At 41.3% G+C, this 17,424-nt stretch overlaps 1 protein-coding gene across 1 annotated transcript in view; it reads right to left on the minus strand.

The window, feature by feature from the left end:
* Positions 1-1,371: 1,371 nt before the first annotated feature.
* NUP214 (nucleoporin 214) overlaps positions 1,372-17,424 on the minus strand; it is a 46,544-nt gene continuing 30,491 nt past the window's right edge. The window contains exons 29-36 of the mRNA XM_067308811.1: positions 14,370-16,145; positions 12,776-12,846; positions 12,097-12,250; positions 9,728-9,877; positions 6,825-6,996; positions 3,249-3,391; positions 2,364-2,388; positions 1,372-1,594 (exon numbers count right to left, since the gene is read on the minus strand). Coding sequence (XP_067164912.1) covers positions 1,561-1,594; positions 2,364-2,388; positions 3,249-3,391; positions 6,825-6,996; positions 9,728-9,877; positions 12,097-12,250; positions 12,776-12,846; positions 14,370-16,145 — 2,525 coding nt within the window. The 3' untranslated portion in view covers positions 1,372-1,560. The remainder of the gene's footprint in view (positions 1,595-2,363; positions 2,389-3,248; positions 3,392-6,824; positions 6,997-9,727; positions 9,878-12,096; positions 12,251-12,775; positions 12,847-14,369; positions 16,146-17,424) is intronic.

Here is a 17,424-nt window from a genome sequence, read left to right on the forward strand (position 1 = left end):
ACCACCCTCCCAAGAGTACTGTCTCTAACATGACATTCTGCATGCCAAGGTTCAGAAATCCAGGGCATATGTAAAAGCCTCCGAGCCTATAGCCTTGCAAAGCCTCTCCACATCTAAAAATAAGTCCTCCTCGTACATGATATTCTCCGCATTTCAGCGGTCTTCCTTTTTAAAGGAAACTGACCTAATGACATGCCCAATTGCAGAGATATGAATGACACTTTTCACAGCTAGGACAGGAGTTAGGTCAAATGCTAACATGCTAGGTCAACTTCAAAAAAAAAAAAAAAAAAAGTTATTTCTTCAGGAAATGTTGATAGATACAAGTATTTAGTTGTTTTCACTGGACAATGTTACAAAACAATTATCAACTATTTACAGTTCCAGAAAGTGATTACATGCCCGCTTGCCAACCATACTCCAAAATATCTGTCATTGTGTTGTATATTATTCAAAAATGAAATGTCAGAAAACTTCTGCTAAAAATAGAAAAAGTAGAAATACCCTAAAATGCCCTACTAGGACCCAAAACCTAAAGCCACACAATCAGCATGTATTCAACTAATACCTAAGCTGTCATTTCAAATGCATTTTTCACGGTGCAACAAAAATCCATTACATCATTTAGAGGTTTCATGGAGGTCAGATGCATCAAATAGAAAAAGTGTTTGTCCACAACGCCTTCAGGGCATTCTTTAAAACATTTGTTCAGTATGTTCAAGTATAAACATATGAGAATTTCACAAATGTTATTGACTGAAGCTAAGAGCTACAGGGAAAAAGTACAATCTCATACACGTTAGGAAAAAAAAAAAATGTAGCTGACAGACTCCAACAGCCAAAGCCATAGGCTGCAAAATCACTAATGTCTCTGGATGAAGGTCACACTTAATTCAAGGGCCAAAAATTTTCCCTATAACCTGAGCTCCAATTTCTCAGTTCTTTAAAATTTACAGAAAGGTATAAATAGGAAAGCTTTTACTTCCCACCTCTTTGCTGAATGTTACTGCCATGGGAACATGTTCTGCACATTGCCTGTTCTTTTCAGATAATTTCCTGTTTCTCCACTAAGCCTCTGGCTCACACATGACTCAGTTTTAGCACTTCAGTAAGATAAGCATGTGCCCCATCCCATACTTAGAATTAGCAGGGCAAACTTCAGTCTCTTCTTAAGAGTCTGGGATAATCAGTCAGTCTCTTCAATGAAAAATGTGCTGGTTTATATCTGGAAACAGCTTGGGCTACTTCCTTGTCTGGGCAATAGGTAAGAAGCATTAATGATAACAGGAAGCTTCATCCAGTATGGGGATGGTAACCAGAGCATATATGTATTTCTTCTAGGTCCAGGGAGATAAATCCTTCCAATACAAATTATATCAAGGCAGATAAAATATTTTAATATAGAGCAAGAACAAGTGTTGCATAAAAATAAGCATTATTATTTTTTTTTTTTTTAAAAAAAAGGAAGTCAGAGTTTGTATTTAAAAGAAAAGCTGTTTGGATATTGATCACGAGGTGACTCATGAATGTAAGTTCTGCAGGAGGAAGTTCAGTGTGCTCTTAGCTTCTCCATCCACTAAATCCAGAGGAAGATCTGTAGAGCAGAAACAAAGCACAGCAAATGAGAGCTAGAATCTCCCTCAGGCAGTATTAATTTAGTAGATCTCTCAAACTTTCAGTCTCTCTAGTACCAGAAGCTTATTAAGACAATGCATTGGTATTTCCAGCATCTTTTGCCTGAGACTGAGTCAACACATACTAATTAGATAATTATGCTTATTCTAGTGCCTACCATCTAGAGAGAGAGATGCTTTCTCTCCTTGATAGGGAAGCAAAGTTTAAGAAACTTGCTAAAAGTATTCTGGCAAGCCAGTGGCAGAGTGGATGACAGAATTAACCACCTCAGATTTTATTCCACTTCTTTAACTGTAAATCACTATCTCAATCACACCAGAAAGGTGATGATTTATTTCATATCTAGTTTCAGCCTAACAAATGGAATAGATTTTAGATCTACACAGACAGCCTGAGAGCACACAGCACGTCCTTGAGAGGTAGCTGGGCGAGGGGGGAAGAGTATGATTAACTGAAAATTCTCTCATACGAAAGATAAACTGCACTGGAAAGCACATATTAAGAGTTTGGACTTCAAGCTCTACGTAACACCACTAAAAAAGAAAGTGGAGGAAGTCCCCTTGCCACCCTAGGGGTGTGTGTGTGTGTGTGTGTGCGCGTGTGCACGCGCGTGTGCGTGTTTTAATGTATATTATCACTACTTTCAAAGCTTGCTCTTGCATACCATTCAACTCTATCTGGTTCTACTTGTATTTTTAATGAAGAATTAGACACAAAATGGTACTTACGTGTTAGATGATCCAAAACCAAACCCTGAAAGAAATGCAAGATTAAAAAAAAAAATTGTTAAAAGGTATAATAAATGCATAAGAAGTGTACTAAACATCCCCTCCAACACACAGATTGAAAAACATTTCCTTCCTGCCGTAGGCCAGGGAAAGAGTAATGGGCAAACAATGAAAGTCAAATCTCCATCTAGAAGAGAAATGACTTGCCTCAGTTCCTGAGAGGGCTTGCTTTTAATGCTAATCAGCTCGGCCCATTCATTAGTAGCAAGTGCATACAATAAGCCTGGTTTATTCATCGCTTCATGAAAACAGAGGACTGCTTTCTGAAGATGGGGTTTGTGCTTAATGCAAGCCAGTGGGGACAGACAGACAGACAGACAACCAATGAATATATGTTCTCTTAAAGGCTCTAGTCTCAGCCCTGTGTAAATCACTGCGGCTTCACTGAATTACGCCAGCCAAAAAAAATGGTTATTGGTGTTCTAGTTCAATTTTGCAGCGCATGTTCTTTTGACACTAAGCGCTTACACACAGTACCATATGGTACTGAAGAGATATTCATTACTTCTCAATATTTTCCTTTGAGAAGTAAGGCCAAATCCACAAAAAGGGCTGGAAAGCAATATCGGAGATGAGGCATGCACAAGATAAGTGATTTATTGAAATGCCATACAGGAAATCAGCGATGGAATCGTGAGAGAGAGTCCGAGAAGATGCTAACCCCCACCCTGTGGCTCATTTCACCAGGCCCCGGTGCCTTTTTCATTGCAGGACCAGGTTCAGGCAGATTTTTGATATGGAACTAAGGAGCGAGTCACGACTGAGTTCCCGGCAAAACCGGAGACAGGGAGCCTGTTAGGTCTGTTACATTTTAGCTTCTCCTACCTCCTCCACCTGTCCCAAAAGCAGAGAATCCACTACTCTGTGTGCCGAAACCGGTACCCTGTTGGGATAGTGATCCAAATGTCGGGGTATTTTGATTTGCTAGCGTGCCAAACGATGCTGTATTGTTGCTGGTACCACCAAACCTGCATTTTAAAGAGAAAATGCATGTTTGCAAGTATGTTCTTATGCTGGAAGTTTGTCCTTCTACCCACAATGAGAACTGTGTACTCCTTAAACGAGGACATCCCCAAAGAGTGAGACCACCAGTGGAAGTATTAATGCCAGCCATCAAACGGAATATATTAATTCATCCTGTGTGTGTCTTTCACCTTTTCAGCTCAAAACTACAGCATCTTTCCATTTCACAAAGGGGGAAGCAAACATAGAACTGGCATGAACTGTTCATGGGCAGGATCAAGATTCAGAACCTGGACTCCCAACTTTCAGAGAGCACTTCATCCGGTGCTCAGGTGAACTTTCTCCAAATTTCCCAGTTCCTTTTTCTCCCCAGCCTGTTTTGAAGCACACACAGTTCCACTGCTTTCCTGAAGATCTGCACCTACCTGACACTTCTCCCCACTGCCTTTGGATTACTTCCCTAATTGCTTTTGGGGACATGGGTAAGAAAAACATTTTTATATATGGAAATCGGTTCTTCTTTCTCCACCCACTCCATCCAACCAAGCATTGTGGAGCTATCAGTGTGACACACTAATGAGACCATGATGATTCGATGCAGTATGGTTCTCTGCCCCCCACATACACTTCTCCAGTTCTTAATGCACAAGGTGCACTTGAACAAGGAACTTAAAAAGTGTTTCTCTATCTTAAACTGGGCAAAATGCAGACACAAAATAATCAAATGACGAGCTCTGCCAGTGCACAACGCTGCTAACACTAATCCAGTGCTAGTCCTCTCCTGAGCAGACTGTCGGCCAAGATAAATGGCGTGCCAGCTTTGCAAGACTGCGCCTCACGTAAGCGCCCGTCATTTCTGACTTAGAATATGATCTGACAGCACGTTAATCCACCTCTCCATCCATCCAGACCTAGTAGAGATTTTTATTTTTTTTTAAACATCAAAACATATCTTTCCAGATACAAGACAACCCTTGCAGCAGTGTGACAAGCAATTCACTTGGTAAGGGAAGTCATCTTTCTCATCCTAGACACAGGTGACTGTGCACACTGCTTCCATATGGCATTAGATACAGTGGGCATTTTAGTGACTTTGCATCTCCGGCCCTGTTAGCCATTCCCTGTGCTTCTGGTTTGGTTCTTGACCTATATAACCTTCAGATAGCTTTAGTGCAGAACCACAAACATGACTGTCTCAAGGAAAAAAAAAAAAAACAAACAAAAAAAACCAAAACACCGAACATGCACACTGGAGAACAGCAGAACAGCACAAAAAAAAAGACAAACTCACACACAAAAACACACACAAACCCTCAGGGCTCCCTCTCCTCAGGGCCCATGCTGCTAAATACACAGAGCGTGTCTACCTGACGAGAGGAAGTGGAGGTGAAGTTAGTGACAAGGAAAGCTGTGGTTCAAATTGCTTCCTTTGGTTGTTACTATAAGAACATGCCTGTTCAAAAAGGCTAAGCAGAGTATGAGTAGAGAAACATCTTAATCTACAGACCTTTTTTTTTTTTTTTTTTTTTTTTTTTTTTAAGGTGTAAAAGAGATGAGATACAGTCAGTGCCTTTCAACAATTTAATCAAAACTACCTTGCCCTGATTTTCAGGTTCTTTGTAAAGTTCCTATACAAGAGAGAATTCAGAGGTACTTGACGCTGGTTTGAGAGAGCGAAAGCTTATTTACTAACAAACAGTCTTTCACACTTTTGAAGAAGTGTAATGTTTCTATTTTTGATACTTAACTCCTTTATCAAGTGATGCAGATTCTTCAGAACTGAAGCAGCAGTGAATCACATGTATTTAAGTTAGCAGTGTGCTCCAAGCACACAAGTGCTTTTTTTTTTTTTTTTTTTAAATTCTCACTTCAATCTGAAAGAAAGCCAGGTCAGGAAGTACAGAAGTCCTGCACAGGTACTAAATTATATTTCAGAGTTAAACTACTGCTCAAGACATTATAGTAAAGCTGCCTAGGGAATTATCACATCCTTTTAGAATTTAAAAAATCAAAATCAAATTCCTCAGGCAACTCTGAAAATATTAGACTGGAGTCTGTCACCTTTCTAATAGGGAAGAGAGTCTCAAAACTTCCCACAAATTAAGCCACTGAATTCTCTCCTTCTTGAATCTGCAGACTCCTTACGCAAGAGCTCTGTTTGTATCACTGTGCTGCTCCTTCTGAACCCCATTTATCTATAAGCTTCAAACATTGTCACTGAGAGCATCTAGTTGCATTACAAAATCCTGCAGCACAATGGCTGAAAGTTGGAACTGAACAAAATATAAATTGAGTTGAAGCTAAGTCATCTCTACAAGCACATCCTTCTTTGCAGCAATTTAATCAAGCTGCCTCTATTTTTACCCTTTCCAAACAGTCTCTCCAATTTGCTGCACTAGAGTTCAAGGCATTGCTAAAGAACGTAGCTGAAGCCTCCCGCAGCTCAAGGGCGCCCTGGCAGGTGGACATCCGCCTAACCTCCCGGGGGAATTAACAAGTTATACTTTGGGATGTTCTGAAGTGCCTTACATAAAGGCAGTTCTTCCTGAAACAGAGGACAAACACTTGCAAAATATGTAAACACTAAGACTGAAAGATACCCAGTTTCCTTTTTTTTCACTGGAGTGAGCGAGTGTGCAAGTGAGCGAGTTTTTAATTGGACCTATTTGGTCTGAATATAGTTGTAGGGCATGAAGGAGGGGTACTTGCTGATAGTGCAATGCTGAGGGGGTATGTTTGTTACCTATTGCAGAAGCTGCTTTGCAATGTTTGAAATGCTGTATTTGCTGAGCAAAACAAGGAATAAAGGGCTACCTACTCTGGTGTCAAGCACAGGCTTAAGGAATAAAGAAATAGGTAAAAAAACCCCAATCAGTGTAGGATAAACACAAGTCACTCTGGACCACAGGCCGTTATAATACTCCCCCCCCCCCCCCCCCAAATGCAAGGGAACACACTGACTTCTCATTAGTATCTCAATCCTACCTGTGGGATTTGGGCTAAAGCAGCTAGACAGAGCCACAGATAAGGACATTCATTATTTTCTTTGCTTGGCATAGTTTGTAGATCTAGACTAGAATATATGCTAAGTGTGCACATAGCAAATGCTCCCGCATTCATTTAGACACATGCAGGATGGCTCACATTACCCCTTCATCTCTAAAGCAAAAATTCAATATAATCCTTTCAGCATTAAAATGAATCGCACAATTAAATTGATCACATACATCATTTCCTTTGGGGTTAAGGTTTTTGTTTTATGCCATTTTCCTTTTGGGTGCTTTTTTTTTTTTTTTAAGAAAGAAAAACAGGGACATTTATAGCTTTGCAATCAACTACAGAATACATTCTTTACTCTAATGGAGGGGTAACTGAGCATATGAGTTTTCATCATGCAAGAATATTGTTTTCCCAAAGCCTAGGTTCTGGTTAGCTTACCCAAATCCTCCAGCGCTGGCTGCTGCTGTACCCTCGCCGAACACTTTGCCTCCCGTAGAGCCCAGAGGGCTTGAAAAGGTTGGGGCTGAACCGAATGCTGGCACCCCTCCGAACCCAGGGGATCCCCCAAAAGTGGGAGGGCTGCCAAACACTGGAGCAGCACCGAAGCCACCTGAGCAAAACAGAGGCAAAAAAGGACAAGAACATCAAGTAAACAATAACAGAAAAACAAAAAGAAGAGTTAGATATCCAAGTAGACAACGTCTGCAACGAGGCTGTTGATCTTGTCATATGGACACAGCATTATTTATAAAACTAACTGCCACAAAGCTTCCAAACTGCAGGATATTTTGTTACAGAAGGCATGGATAAGAAAAGTGCCTGAACACGTGCAAAAAGCTGCAATTCTTTTAAGAGACTATCCAGAAGAAAATCACATTCTAAGTCACTTGAATATTCAAGCACAAAATCAACTCAATTCACAGAGCTATACTATAGGGTGGTAATATATCATTCATGCTTGCATAGTGTGATGGAATCTCTACTTTTTTTATATGAAAAGGAATACCTTAATTGTGAGAGAGCAGGCATGCACAATAACCAAGTTACTGTAAAAATGCACAAAACAACAGGTAACAGATTGATGCTTTTACTATTTAAAAAAGGCATATGCATCCTTCATTATGAAACCAGCACTCCTTATCAAAAAAGCTTAGCCTATGTACTCAGTTTTAAAATAAAGCTTTACTCATCACCAGTTCGACAAGTCACTACCTAAAGGAACTGCATGCAAAAATGCAAGATGAAAAATTTCCTGTAAAGGTTGGCTTCACGAACATTTGTTACTGTTTTTTGATGGCAGGGTTCAGGTCTAGTGTAAAGCCTTAGAAAGATATGCCTGAGGGCAGAATGGCCAGGCTGTGATGCATACAAACGTTTAAATTGAAGGAATTTCCATATGCAACGTGCGAGTCCCTCCCCAACTCCTAAAATCAGATGGTACACAATAAGCTTGTTTTTGAGGTGCTCCAGTGATGCAAAAGATTCAGGAGGCAGGGTATTTTCTGATGCTAGTTTAAGTGGTGGAAAATGCAAGGAAGATGCAAGGATTAAATGACAGATCCATGGAACCGCAGGATTTCTGCGGTGGAATCGAGACTTGACTCTTCACAGTTTCTGTTCAGGGTTTAGCTACCTTCTTCTGCTGCTCTGAACTGACTTCTACCCAGATGATTTTATTCTAAGTTCATTCTATTGACATTATTGGCCTACTTTTAACTGACACTGTGGAATGTGAAGGACGCTGCTCTTTTGTTTGACTGGTGCTGAGAACTGGGATACTACCACACGTTTTAATAACCTAGGTGAAATTCCAGTCCATGTCAAGGTAATGGATACTGTTTGGCTGCAAACACAAAACGTCTGGAAAAAAATAAATGCTGAGCCTGAATTATTTAAACATAGATCAGATATCCCGTTACCTGCATCTCTAGGAAGATTAATTATCACAGGGGCTGAAGCTTTGCTAAGGACACACTCTCTTCTGCAATGCATGTTAACAAATACCAGAGAGAGGAAAGTGAAATATGCAGCAGTGAAACCAGGACAAAGGAGCATCCAAATTAAGTCAAGCTCTTTCACTGCAGTTGGGAGAGGGAGACACATCATTCCTTTCAACATTTAACAAATATAACCAGAAGAGGAAAGTATATGAGGGGTTCTGCGTGAGCGGACATGCCTTCTGCAGAGATGCCTTTTGCAGACACCTCTCAATCCCGCCTCAAGATGAATTTTGAGACTGAAGTAGTCAAAAGCAAGAAAGCTGTTATTGGAAGAATGAAAAAAGAACGTCCTTCAGCAACACCCTTCTCTTCTGCTAGCAAAAACAACAGATGGGAGGCATGCCTGAGACAGAAAACTCAGTCCACTATCATACAGAATGCAAGAGCTGAGAGAAACCTTACTAATGATTGCTGGATCTGGTAGCATCATCATGATGCTCTCAGCCACTTCACTAACATCACAACACAGCTACTGTCAAAGCAGAGACTGCTTTGTTTTAAAGCACTGCTGCTCTGAAGGGAGCTCTTGAGCACCATTGTCTCAACTCAACAACTTCAAGGATGGCCAAGCCTCCTCTACCACCCCCAGGGCGGAAGCTTCAATGGACACATCACCCACTTTCATCAGTATTCTCTGTAAGAAGGGTCTGAGGCTAGAGGAGAAAAACTTTCCTCTCTCTGACCCTTTAGGCCTCCATTTTTTGCCTGGTAATTAACAAAACACACACTTTGCCATTCAGTTCTAGTGGACAACATATCACAGTCAGCACTGCTCTTGCTGCTCTTTCTTTGGGCAGATGACAGCAAAAAGAAGAGGTTTTGTAAGATTTCCAATATTTGATTCAATTAACTCAATCAACAGAAATAGCAACAGCTCAACCACAGGAGAAGTGATGACGACAGGTGAGACTGATTTCAAAGGAGAAGGATCTGAGCATGCCTGATCTGAATTTTATAGGGAAGCTTTCCTACTGTAGACATTTCTACATCTACTCCTATGATGAAATAGGGACAGAAAGGTTTACAAAACCCAGAAGGAAGTTTGAAAGACAATATTCCAAGGAGAACATTAAATTCTACACTCTGTACTCTTCACTGCATACTACATAAGACCAGCACTAATTCACACAGCTCTCTGCTCTAAAACTGCAATAGGAATTTCTGAAATGAGCCATTAGGTTTTTTTGTTTTTTTTAAGCTATAGCGCACACTGATTTATTGCTCAGAGACAACTCCTGTACATGTACTGAGCCTAGACTGTAGACATCTAAATGGTGAAACACTCTACTAAATATCTCACAGATAAATGAGATGTTTATAGTGGATTGGTTAACAAAGTACCTGCTTTGCTTGGACTAGAAAACCCAAAGCCTTGAGATGCCACACTTCCACCACCAGAGCTGAAAGTGCCTGTAGGTTTCTGCTCTCCAAACGAGGAGCTGCCAAATCCAAAGGTCTTGGCCCCACTGTTTCCAAATAAGCTAGAAGAATCTGCAGAAATGAAGAATACTTGTGAAGATCATAACAGACAACATTCTATGTTACACTTCATTAACTGGGTCAGAAGAAAGGGAAACCCCTTTTACTACCCCTGTCCCAGAGCACAGAATGAATGCCACATCCTAAAAAAGCACTCAAGAGAGAAGCCAAGTATTCCCTATTCCAGTAGGGCTTTGTAGTTCCACCAAACCATTCTGGATCTGATGGATCACTAATAGCACTTTATTGTTGCAATCTTAATTAATAATAGTAGGGTTTTAATATTAAAATTTCCAGCAAGTCTGTGATGGATGATTTGTTCAGCTACAGCCTGCACTGCAGTAACTGAAAGCTGATTCTTCAAATAAGAGATCACAGAAGCCAGAATCAGTCACTCTTGACAACGCACAATTAAAGATCCTCAGCTGTTCTGACAATGTCCAAGACTTCTTAATATGGTTACTCTACAGTAAGACTTATAGGACCTTAAAGTAGGAGCCAGACTTTTCCAGCCTGAGAAATGACTCAAGTTTTCATCTTTCACAAGGCTATATAGATTCTCAGCACCTAGTGGCAGGACCTAGAATAACTAAAGTTTTTCTCTAGTGAATCGTTTATTTCATCACAAAACCCAAAACTACAATAAAGGAGGAATAAACTAGCAAAGGGTATAGAACTGGCCTCAACCATTAATACCAATGGACCATTAAAGAGGTAATAAAAGAAACAGATGTGCTCTCCCAAGATTTTGAGTGCTACTTATAGCCACATGCAGCTAATTCTGCAACTTTCCTTTGTTCTCTTACTTTTACATCTTAGCCAATGCCTTCCCCTCCTTTGTGCTTTCTACCTGCTAGTCTCAACTCCTCCTTTCCTACTTGCTTCCAAGCCCAATTCACAAACGACAAAATAACAAAGCTGGGCAGTCTCATTAAATAAAAGCCACAGCTAAGAAAAACATTAAGAATAGCTTTTATGACTTACAAACATATGTAACAAGCCTAGATCTGCAACAGCTACACATGAAAGGCTATGAGAGCCTGCCAGTATTTTAAACTAATTGCTACAGCAGACAACAGCATACATGCATCTCAGCTAAAATTTTAGGTTATCATGACCAAGACCCCTTAGCCAGAAAACTCAAGACTAACGTGGTTTTAACCTGACTGAGGAGAAAAAAAAAAAGTCTTTAAACTAATAGCCAGTGATTGATTCTTGCATTAACAATCCTTTAGAGCTTCTAGAAGCAGTTTCCAATAGCCCCTTAAAACCTCTTGTGCAAAGAAACCTGGAGGTAGCCTTATTTTGTATTCTTAACTCCTTCTCATGCCTCCTTTTGTTAGGCTGGTTGGCTGGGCAAGAAGCAATGCGTAGGAGGGTTGGTTTGGCACCTCACGTGCAGATTGATTTAGCTAAAACACATGTGCTGACTGATGCCTTTTAGCTTACAGTTGGAGCAAAAGAAAGGACAAGTGCTGAGTCCCCCCTCCCCAAGAGGGCTTTAACACAATTTCTCTCATCTACCCAGCTTTCATGTAACTTTAAGAGTTTATCTGTGAGAGATCCACCCCACCTACCAAATTCAGATGAAAACTGATCACCAAAAGGAACTCTACAGTTTTGCTTCCTTAGTGAAACAGGCTACATCCCCAAACCAGCCACGGAATGCATTTTTCTTTACTGCATCCACGTGACTAAAAAAGTTCACATCTCCTCCTAGACATGAAAAATGACTGAGAGCTTACCAATATATTATAACAAATTTTGGTAAAGTATCCTGTATGTACTGCATAAAAGACATTTTAAGGAGGAAACTTATCTACCACACACCTGTTAACTTGGTTTCACTTTAGCATGGAATTCTTAGCGATTTTTTACAATGAGCAATAACTAAAGCTTTCTAATTTCCAACCAAGTCGGAAGCTGGAATTCAGTTATAAGAATTTAGAGTACTGAATTTTAAAGATGCGTTTGGCCACAGAAATCCCTACAGAACATAAATACACTTCACACTTTTTGCATCTGCTTGTTTGTTTCAACTGCTTCCCTGCTCATTCTCCAAAAACCTGAAGGGGAAAAAAAAAAAGTAGAAGTACACTTCACACGCACCATCTGTTTCTGTTACCACCACAAGCCTTTCATGCTAACACAGAATTTACTCAAAGACAAAAAAACAGTACAAAAACAGATGGGATCACAGCACTGTTTGTGTTCTTGTTGCCTTCACTTACTCTGGGAAGCTGCAGATCCAAATCCTCCACTGGAGGAACTGAAAGGATTCTTATTGGCTGCATCCTGACTTGGCTTTCCTCCCAAACCACTGAAGAAACCTCCACCTCTTCCACCACTTCCAGCTCCAAACAAGCCTCCACTGGAAGAAGATGGCTGCCAGTACACAAAAAGGACAAAAAGGGGATTTAGAGAAGTCAGAGAAGCATATGCCTCCAAGGCTGATTTTTTGTCTGGCTAATTCCTCAAAGTATATTAAAGGGTTGATTAATCAGCAGGTAGACTCTCCCAAGATGCAAGGAAATGAAATCATACTTAGGTCTCTCTCCAACCTTGTCTACAGTACAGAATATACTTTGGGAACTTGCCCTACACTGTCCACATGAGAAAAGAAGTATCCTCCACTTTCCATTTACTGTGGAACAAAGGCAGGTAACTTTCTGCATCCTTCACCTTATTTTACCCACGGTGAGCTGTTTGTCTCTCCATACGCCTAGGATAATATTTATGCAGGACCTGTGCTGATGCCTCCTACATCAGCAAATACCATCAATGCAGAGTGGGACGGTTTTTTACTAACCGTACCAAATGGGATCTTGTTTATTAGAAACACGTAGGGTACCCTGAACAAGACAACAGTACATAACAGTCCTTGTTCCTGCAAATACAATACATACTTACCTGGCCAAAGACAGTGGCTCCAGTATTAGCTGCTTGCCCAAACACGGAACCTGTGTTGCTAGAACCAAAACCTGCCAAGAGAAGAAAGGGAAATAAATCACCAGAACTACTTCTAGGATACAAGACAATTCAGGGAGACGACACTTGCCCAGAACAGACTTTTAGGTCTCCCAGAACAGACTTTTAGGTCTCCCCTAAAACAAAACAAACCTCCCCACACAAACCAACAGGGGTACAAATGATGTTACCAAATGTATCTAGGTTGGCCAGATTTAAAGTATGCGCCAACATGCAAATAGTTAATTCCACTGAAGTTTATTGGAAAGTCATTCTCCTTTCCTCTCCAGCCAATTTAAAAACAAACAGAAAATAAAAGGCCCTTACACGTACGGGTTTGTTGCTAACAATATAAAATAACTGGATTTCTGTTAACGTTTCTATAATAATGCTGCAAGTCATGAACAAGTACTGCAGCATTTTGATTTCCCTTGTGTAGAGAGAATCTGAGCTTTGTTACCTAAAGATTCCCGTTATAGATAATGAAATGTTTTGATTAAAAAAAGAACTCCCCATTCCATTTCCCAGTTCACTTAAATATGCATTTTGTAATAAACTTGCGGCTTCTATAATTAGGAACACCTTCCTTTAGCAGAGTTCACTTCTTCCGATTTAACTATTCTCTGTTACTGTAGTTAAAACGAGCAAGCAGTTTGCCTACAGTGCTATCATTTTTAATTAAATGAGCCTAATTAGTTTTTTTTCCTTGGAAATTACATGTTCTCTATTATTACTCTGTACTTTTCACTTTTCCCTGGGAGGTCTCTGAAGATTGTGCAGACAAGGCTTTGGAAAAAAACAATAATATATGGTAGCAACATGGAGAACAAAAGGAGACCGGGCAGAGAATATTTGGCCTGTGCAAATATTAAATTTAACTGTGTAGACAGGTAGCTGATGATCACGTTACCACTATATTTAATTTCAAGGTGTTTCCAAACACAAAAGTGGGTTTAATAGCTTAGCTCCTTGCTAACCCGATCCTTTGAGGGCTTAACAGATTTTTTGCCATCCCAAGTCATGATCAGAATAGTATATCTGGCTACACATCCGCTGCTGGATGTACCCAATGCAGCCCACTGAAGGAGGTACTGCATCTGTATTCATTTGCTTGATTACGGCCTCAAAACAGTCTAGCTACTTCAGTGTAACAATTTCAAACAACATACAACTTTCTGAGATCTTTCACACTATACTGCATCCAACATACGCACTGTGCAACAGGCAGCACAATACATAATTCAAAACTATGTCAAGGTGGACTTGGGAGTAAAAAATGAATGCAAAATTGGAAAGTTTACATCCAAAGGCCTCTTCAAGAGTGTCAAAGCAGAACAAAAGCCTCCTAGGCCTCCAACATTAGCTTCCCCTCACACACACTGCATCTCCTATCCTCAGTATTAGCAAAAATACATCAGCTGCCACAGGGGAAAAGAGGCATAAAACATGTCTTATTTTCCCCAGTGATACACTGCTCTCCCTACTTCAACCAGACACCATGGCTGGCATATAGCATCTCCCTCCAGTTTGCTCTCACATGAAGCTTGACAGAAGCTGAACCCAGCAGACGATGTAGTAGTAGTAACAGTGGCAGCGTTACCGAAGACGGATCCCCCTTGCCCGAAGGCGGTGTTCTGCCCAAACACTGGAGGGCTGCTTTGTCCAAACAACCCACTCCCAGTGCTGGCGGATAGCTGTCCGAAGGAGAAGGTGCTGGCACTGTTGGTGCTAGCTGGTGCTCCAAAAACACTGCCACTGCTTGATGCTGCAGTGGAAGCTGCTGGCTGGCCGAAGGCAGGCATTGTCCCAAACCCAGCTTGACTAAAGGTAAAACCACTTGAAGAACTGCTTGCTGGTTGCCCAAAGGTCGGTGCTTGTCCGAAAGCTGGCTGACCAAAGCCCCCAGTAGTGGTGGTGCCAAAAGCAGAAGCCCCAAAACCTGAGCTGGCAGCCTGTGTGGTAGTGGTGGCAGTGGACAATGTACCAGTGGTGAGTTGCCCAAACGGAGAGGATGCTGTGGTACCTGCTGGTAGTTGTCCAAAAACAGGTGGTGTGGAAGGAGTGGTAGTTGTATCACCAGTAGGCTGACTAAATGCTGAGCCAGAAGAGCTGGAATTTGGAGGCTGGGGGAACACCGAGGAACTTGCAGAAGTGGGGACGAACACAGAGGCACCAACAGCTGGACTTTGGACAGATGTACTAACATCAGAAGTAACAGACAATGAGCTTGTTGCTTCTACAGGAGAGGCAATGTTTGTTGTAGAGGTTGTTGCTGAGATATTCTGATCTGGTTGGGTAGATGTAGAGACAGCAGGAGGCACTGGTGCCTTCAAATCACTGGTGGAGGCAGTAGTAGCAACTGCATCAGGGGGAGGCACTACTGATATAGCGCTGGAACCCACAGCACTGGTGTCCCCAGTTGTGGCCTGGGGTAAAGCAGACTCTTTAATGGACTCCGAAAGCTGTATCTGTGGATGTGGCGACTGTGCCTGAGACAATGGAGGTGAAGACCCAGCTGCTACAACTTCATTTTCAGGTGGCTTTTCTGATGCAGGTGGTAACTTGACATCCCCTGCACTCTTACTAGAAGTTGCAGCAGGAACAGCAGTTTGGGCTGAACTCAAGAAACTTTCAAATGACAGTGATGTTGAGGCAGTGAGAGTAGAAGGGGCAGAGGTGCACGTGCTCATACTGTTTGCTTGCTGAATACCAAATGAAAAGGTAGGTTTGTTGCTGCTAGATCCTCCAAGATTAAATACTCCAGAAGACCCTGTGCTGGTTATCTGGACATTACCAAAGAGATTGCCTGTGGCAGTAGTGCTGATGGACATGGATGCTGTGCCAGCAGTCGTAACTGATGTTGAAGTAGCTTCTCCAGGTTTTCCTAATGGCAGGGGGGTGCCAAAGGTAAACCCAGAAGGTATTGTAGATGTTTTGGTTGACTGTGTCCCTGCAACACTGGTGGATGGTCCTTTAGTGGTAGTCTTGATATTATCATCTGCTTGACCAACCCGTAGTCCCGAGAAGCTCCCAAGAGTTTCCCCACCTAGATTGCTCTGAAACAAGTGATCTGCTGGCTTAGATGGAGGGATATCCAACTTGCCAGAGGCTGCGGAAGGAGCAGAGGACATTGTTGCGGCAGGCTTGTTTGACTGGGTGCCATCTGCTGGAGCGCTATTTGCTGCTGAGGCTCCTGAAGTACTTGCTGGCTTGAGGGACCCAAAAGCAAAGGAACTCTCAGGAGGGACTGCTCCAAATTTAGAGCCCCCACCAAGAGAAAATGAATCAGGCTGGGTGGACTCCTTAGCTGGGGCTGTCATTGAGAGAGAGACAGAAATTACAAATTGATTTAAAGTATGCAAAGCTCATTTATCATTCTTACAATCACAGCATGCTTTAGCAATTTACAGATAGACAGAGAGACAGTGCTCTTGCCTCAAAAACTATAAAACCTCCCAAACATCAAATAATTGCCACTTCCCTGTGCATTCAGGAGACTACAACAGTGACATCTGAAGCCTTTATGGACAGGGCTACAGTGATGAAAAACTCTTATATCATAGCCTCTACTTAACCATCCTTTGCCTTGAATGCACAGAATTTCAGCCTTTGGCTCCTATCCCTTTTCAACAGTTTGATAGCAACAGAAAAGACCTGGTTACTACAGACCATTTGCTGTTAACACCCCTTCTTACCTACTTCACCTTAATGAGTCCTGACACTCACTATAGAATTGTCTGTTTGAAGCTCAGAATACAGTTTGGTTATAAAAGTACTTTCTGGCACAGTTCTCTTCAGAATTATTATTATTATTTTTTAAAACAAATTGAACTATTTATAGAGCACTGACCACTGCTTATAAGCAGCCTGTTTTCAGCTTTGAAAGATTAGAGAGAAGCTCTCAAATGTAATTACCACAGCAGCTCCACTTATTAGATATACCGCTGTCCAAGAATGTGAAACTGCTGAAGTTTTTAGGGAGACTGGACAAGTTATATTTGATGTACTGTTATTTCATTTCTGTGCACTGCTGAACATAAATTCTGACTTGAAGATACTGCATTGCTGTTCTGACTATGGGTTGATTTAGGCATCTCTAGACAAGGCACAGGAAGTCTGCATCAGAATCAAGTAACATAGAACAAGAGGTTCTTAGCATCATAGATAATATGCTTGTTTTTTACTCTCATTAACAAACAAGTGTATTAGTGGCCAACAGCAAATAAAGCATCATTTGTTTCTTCCTGAGGCACTGAAGTTCTTTCTCCTCTTCTTCCATCTAGCTAACAAAGGCAAAGGTGCTCCTACCATTCCACAGAGCAGCGTGAGGCAATTGCCCATGTATAATGCTGTGCTTTACAAGTCTCATGCTTCCTCTTTCTCCCATTCCTCTTTAATCAGTGCTATTTACCTCAACTTTTACATTAACTGAATCATTAACTTTCAAGCCAAGTTGGTTCTTTCCGCTTAAGATAACAGAATAGCAGTAGCATTGCTTTGGCAGTGATGGTCTAAGGATATAAGCAAGACAAGATTTGTAGGAAGAGGCGATATCTTTTATTAGAGCAACCGATAACACTAAAAGAGAGAGA

The sequence above is a fragment of the Apteryx mantelli genome, chromosome 21 (genome assembly GCF_036417845.1).
Source record: "Apteryx mantelli isolate bAptMan1 chromosome 21, bAptMan1.hap1, whole genome shotgun sequence".
Lineage (NCBI taxonomy): Eukaryota > Metazoa > Chordata > Aves > Apterygiformes > Apterygidae > Apteryx > Apteryx mantelli.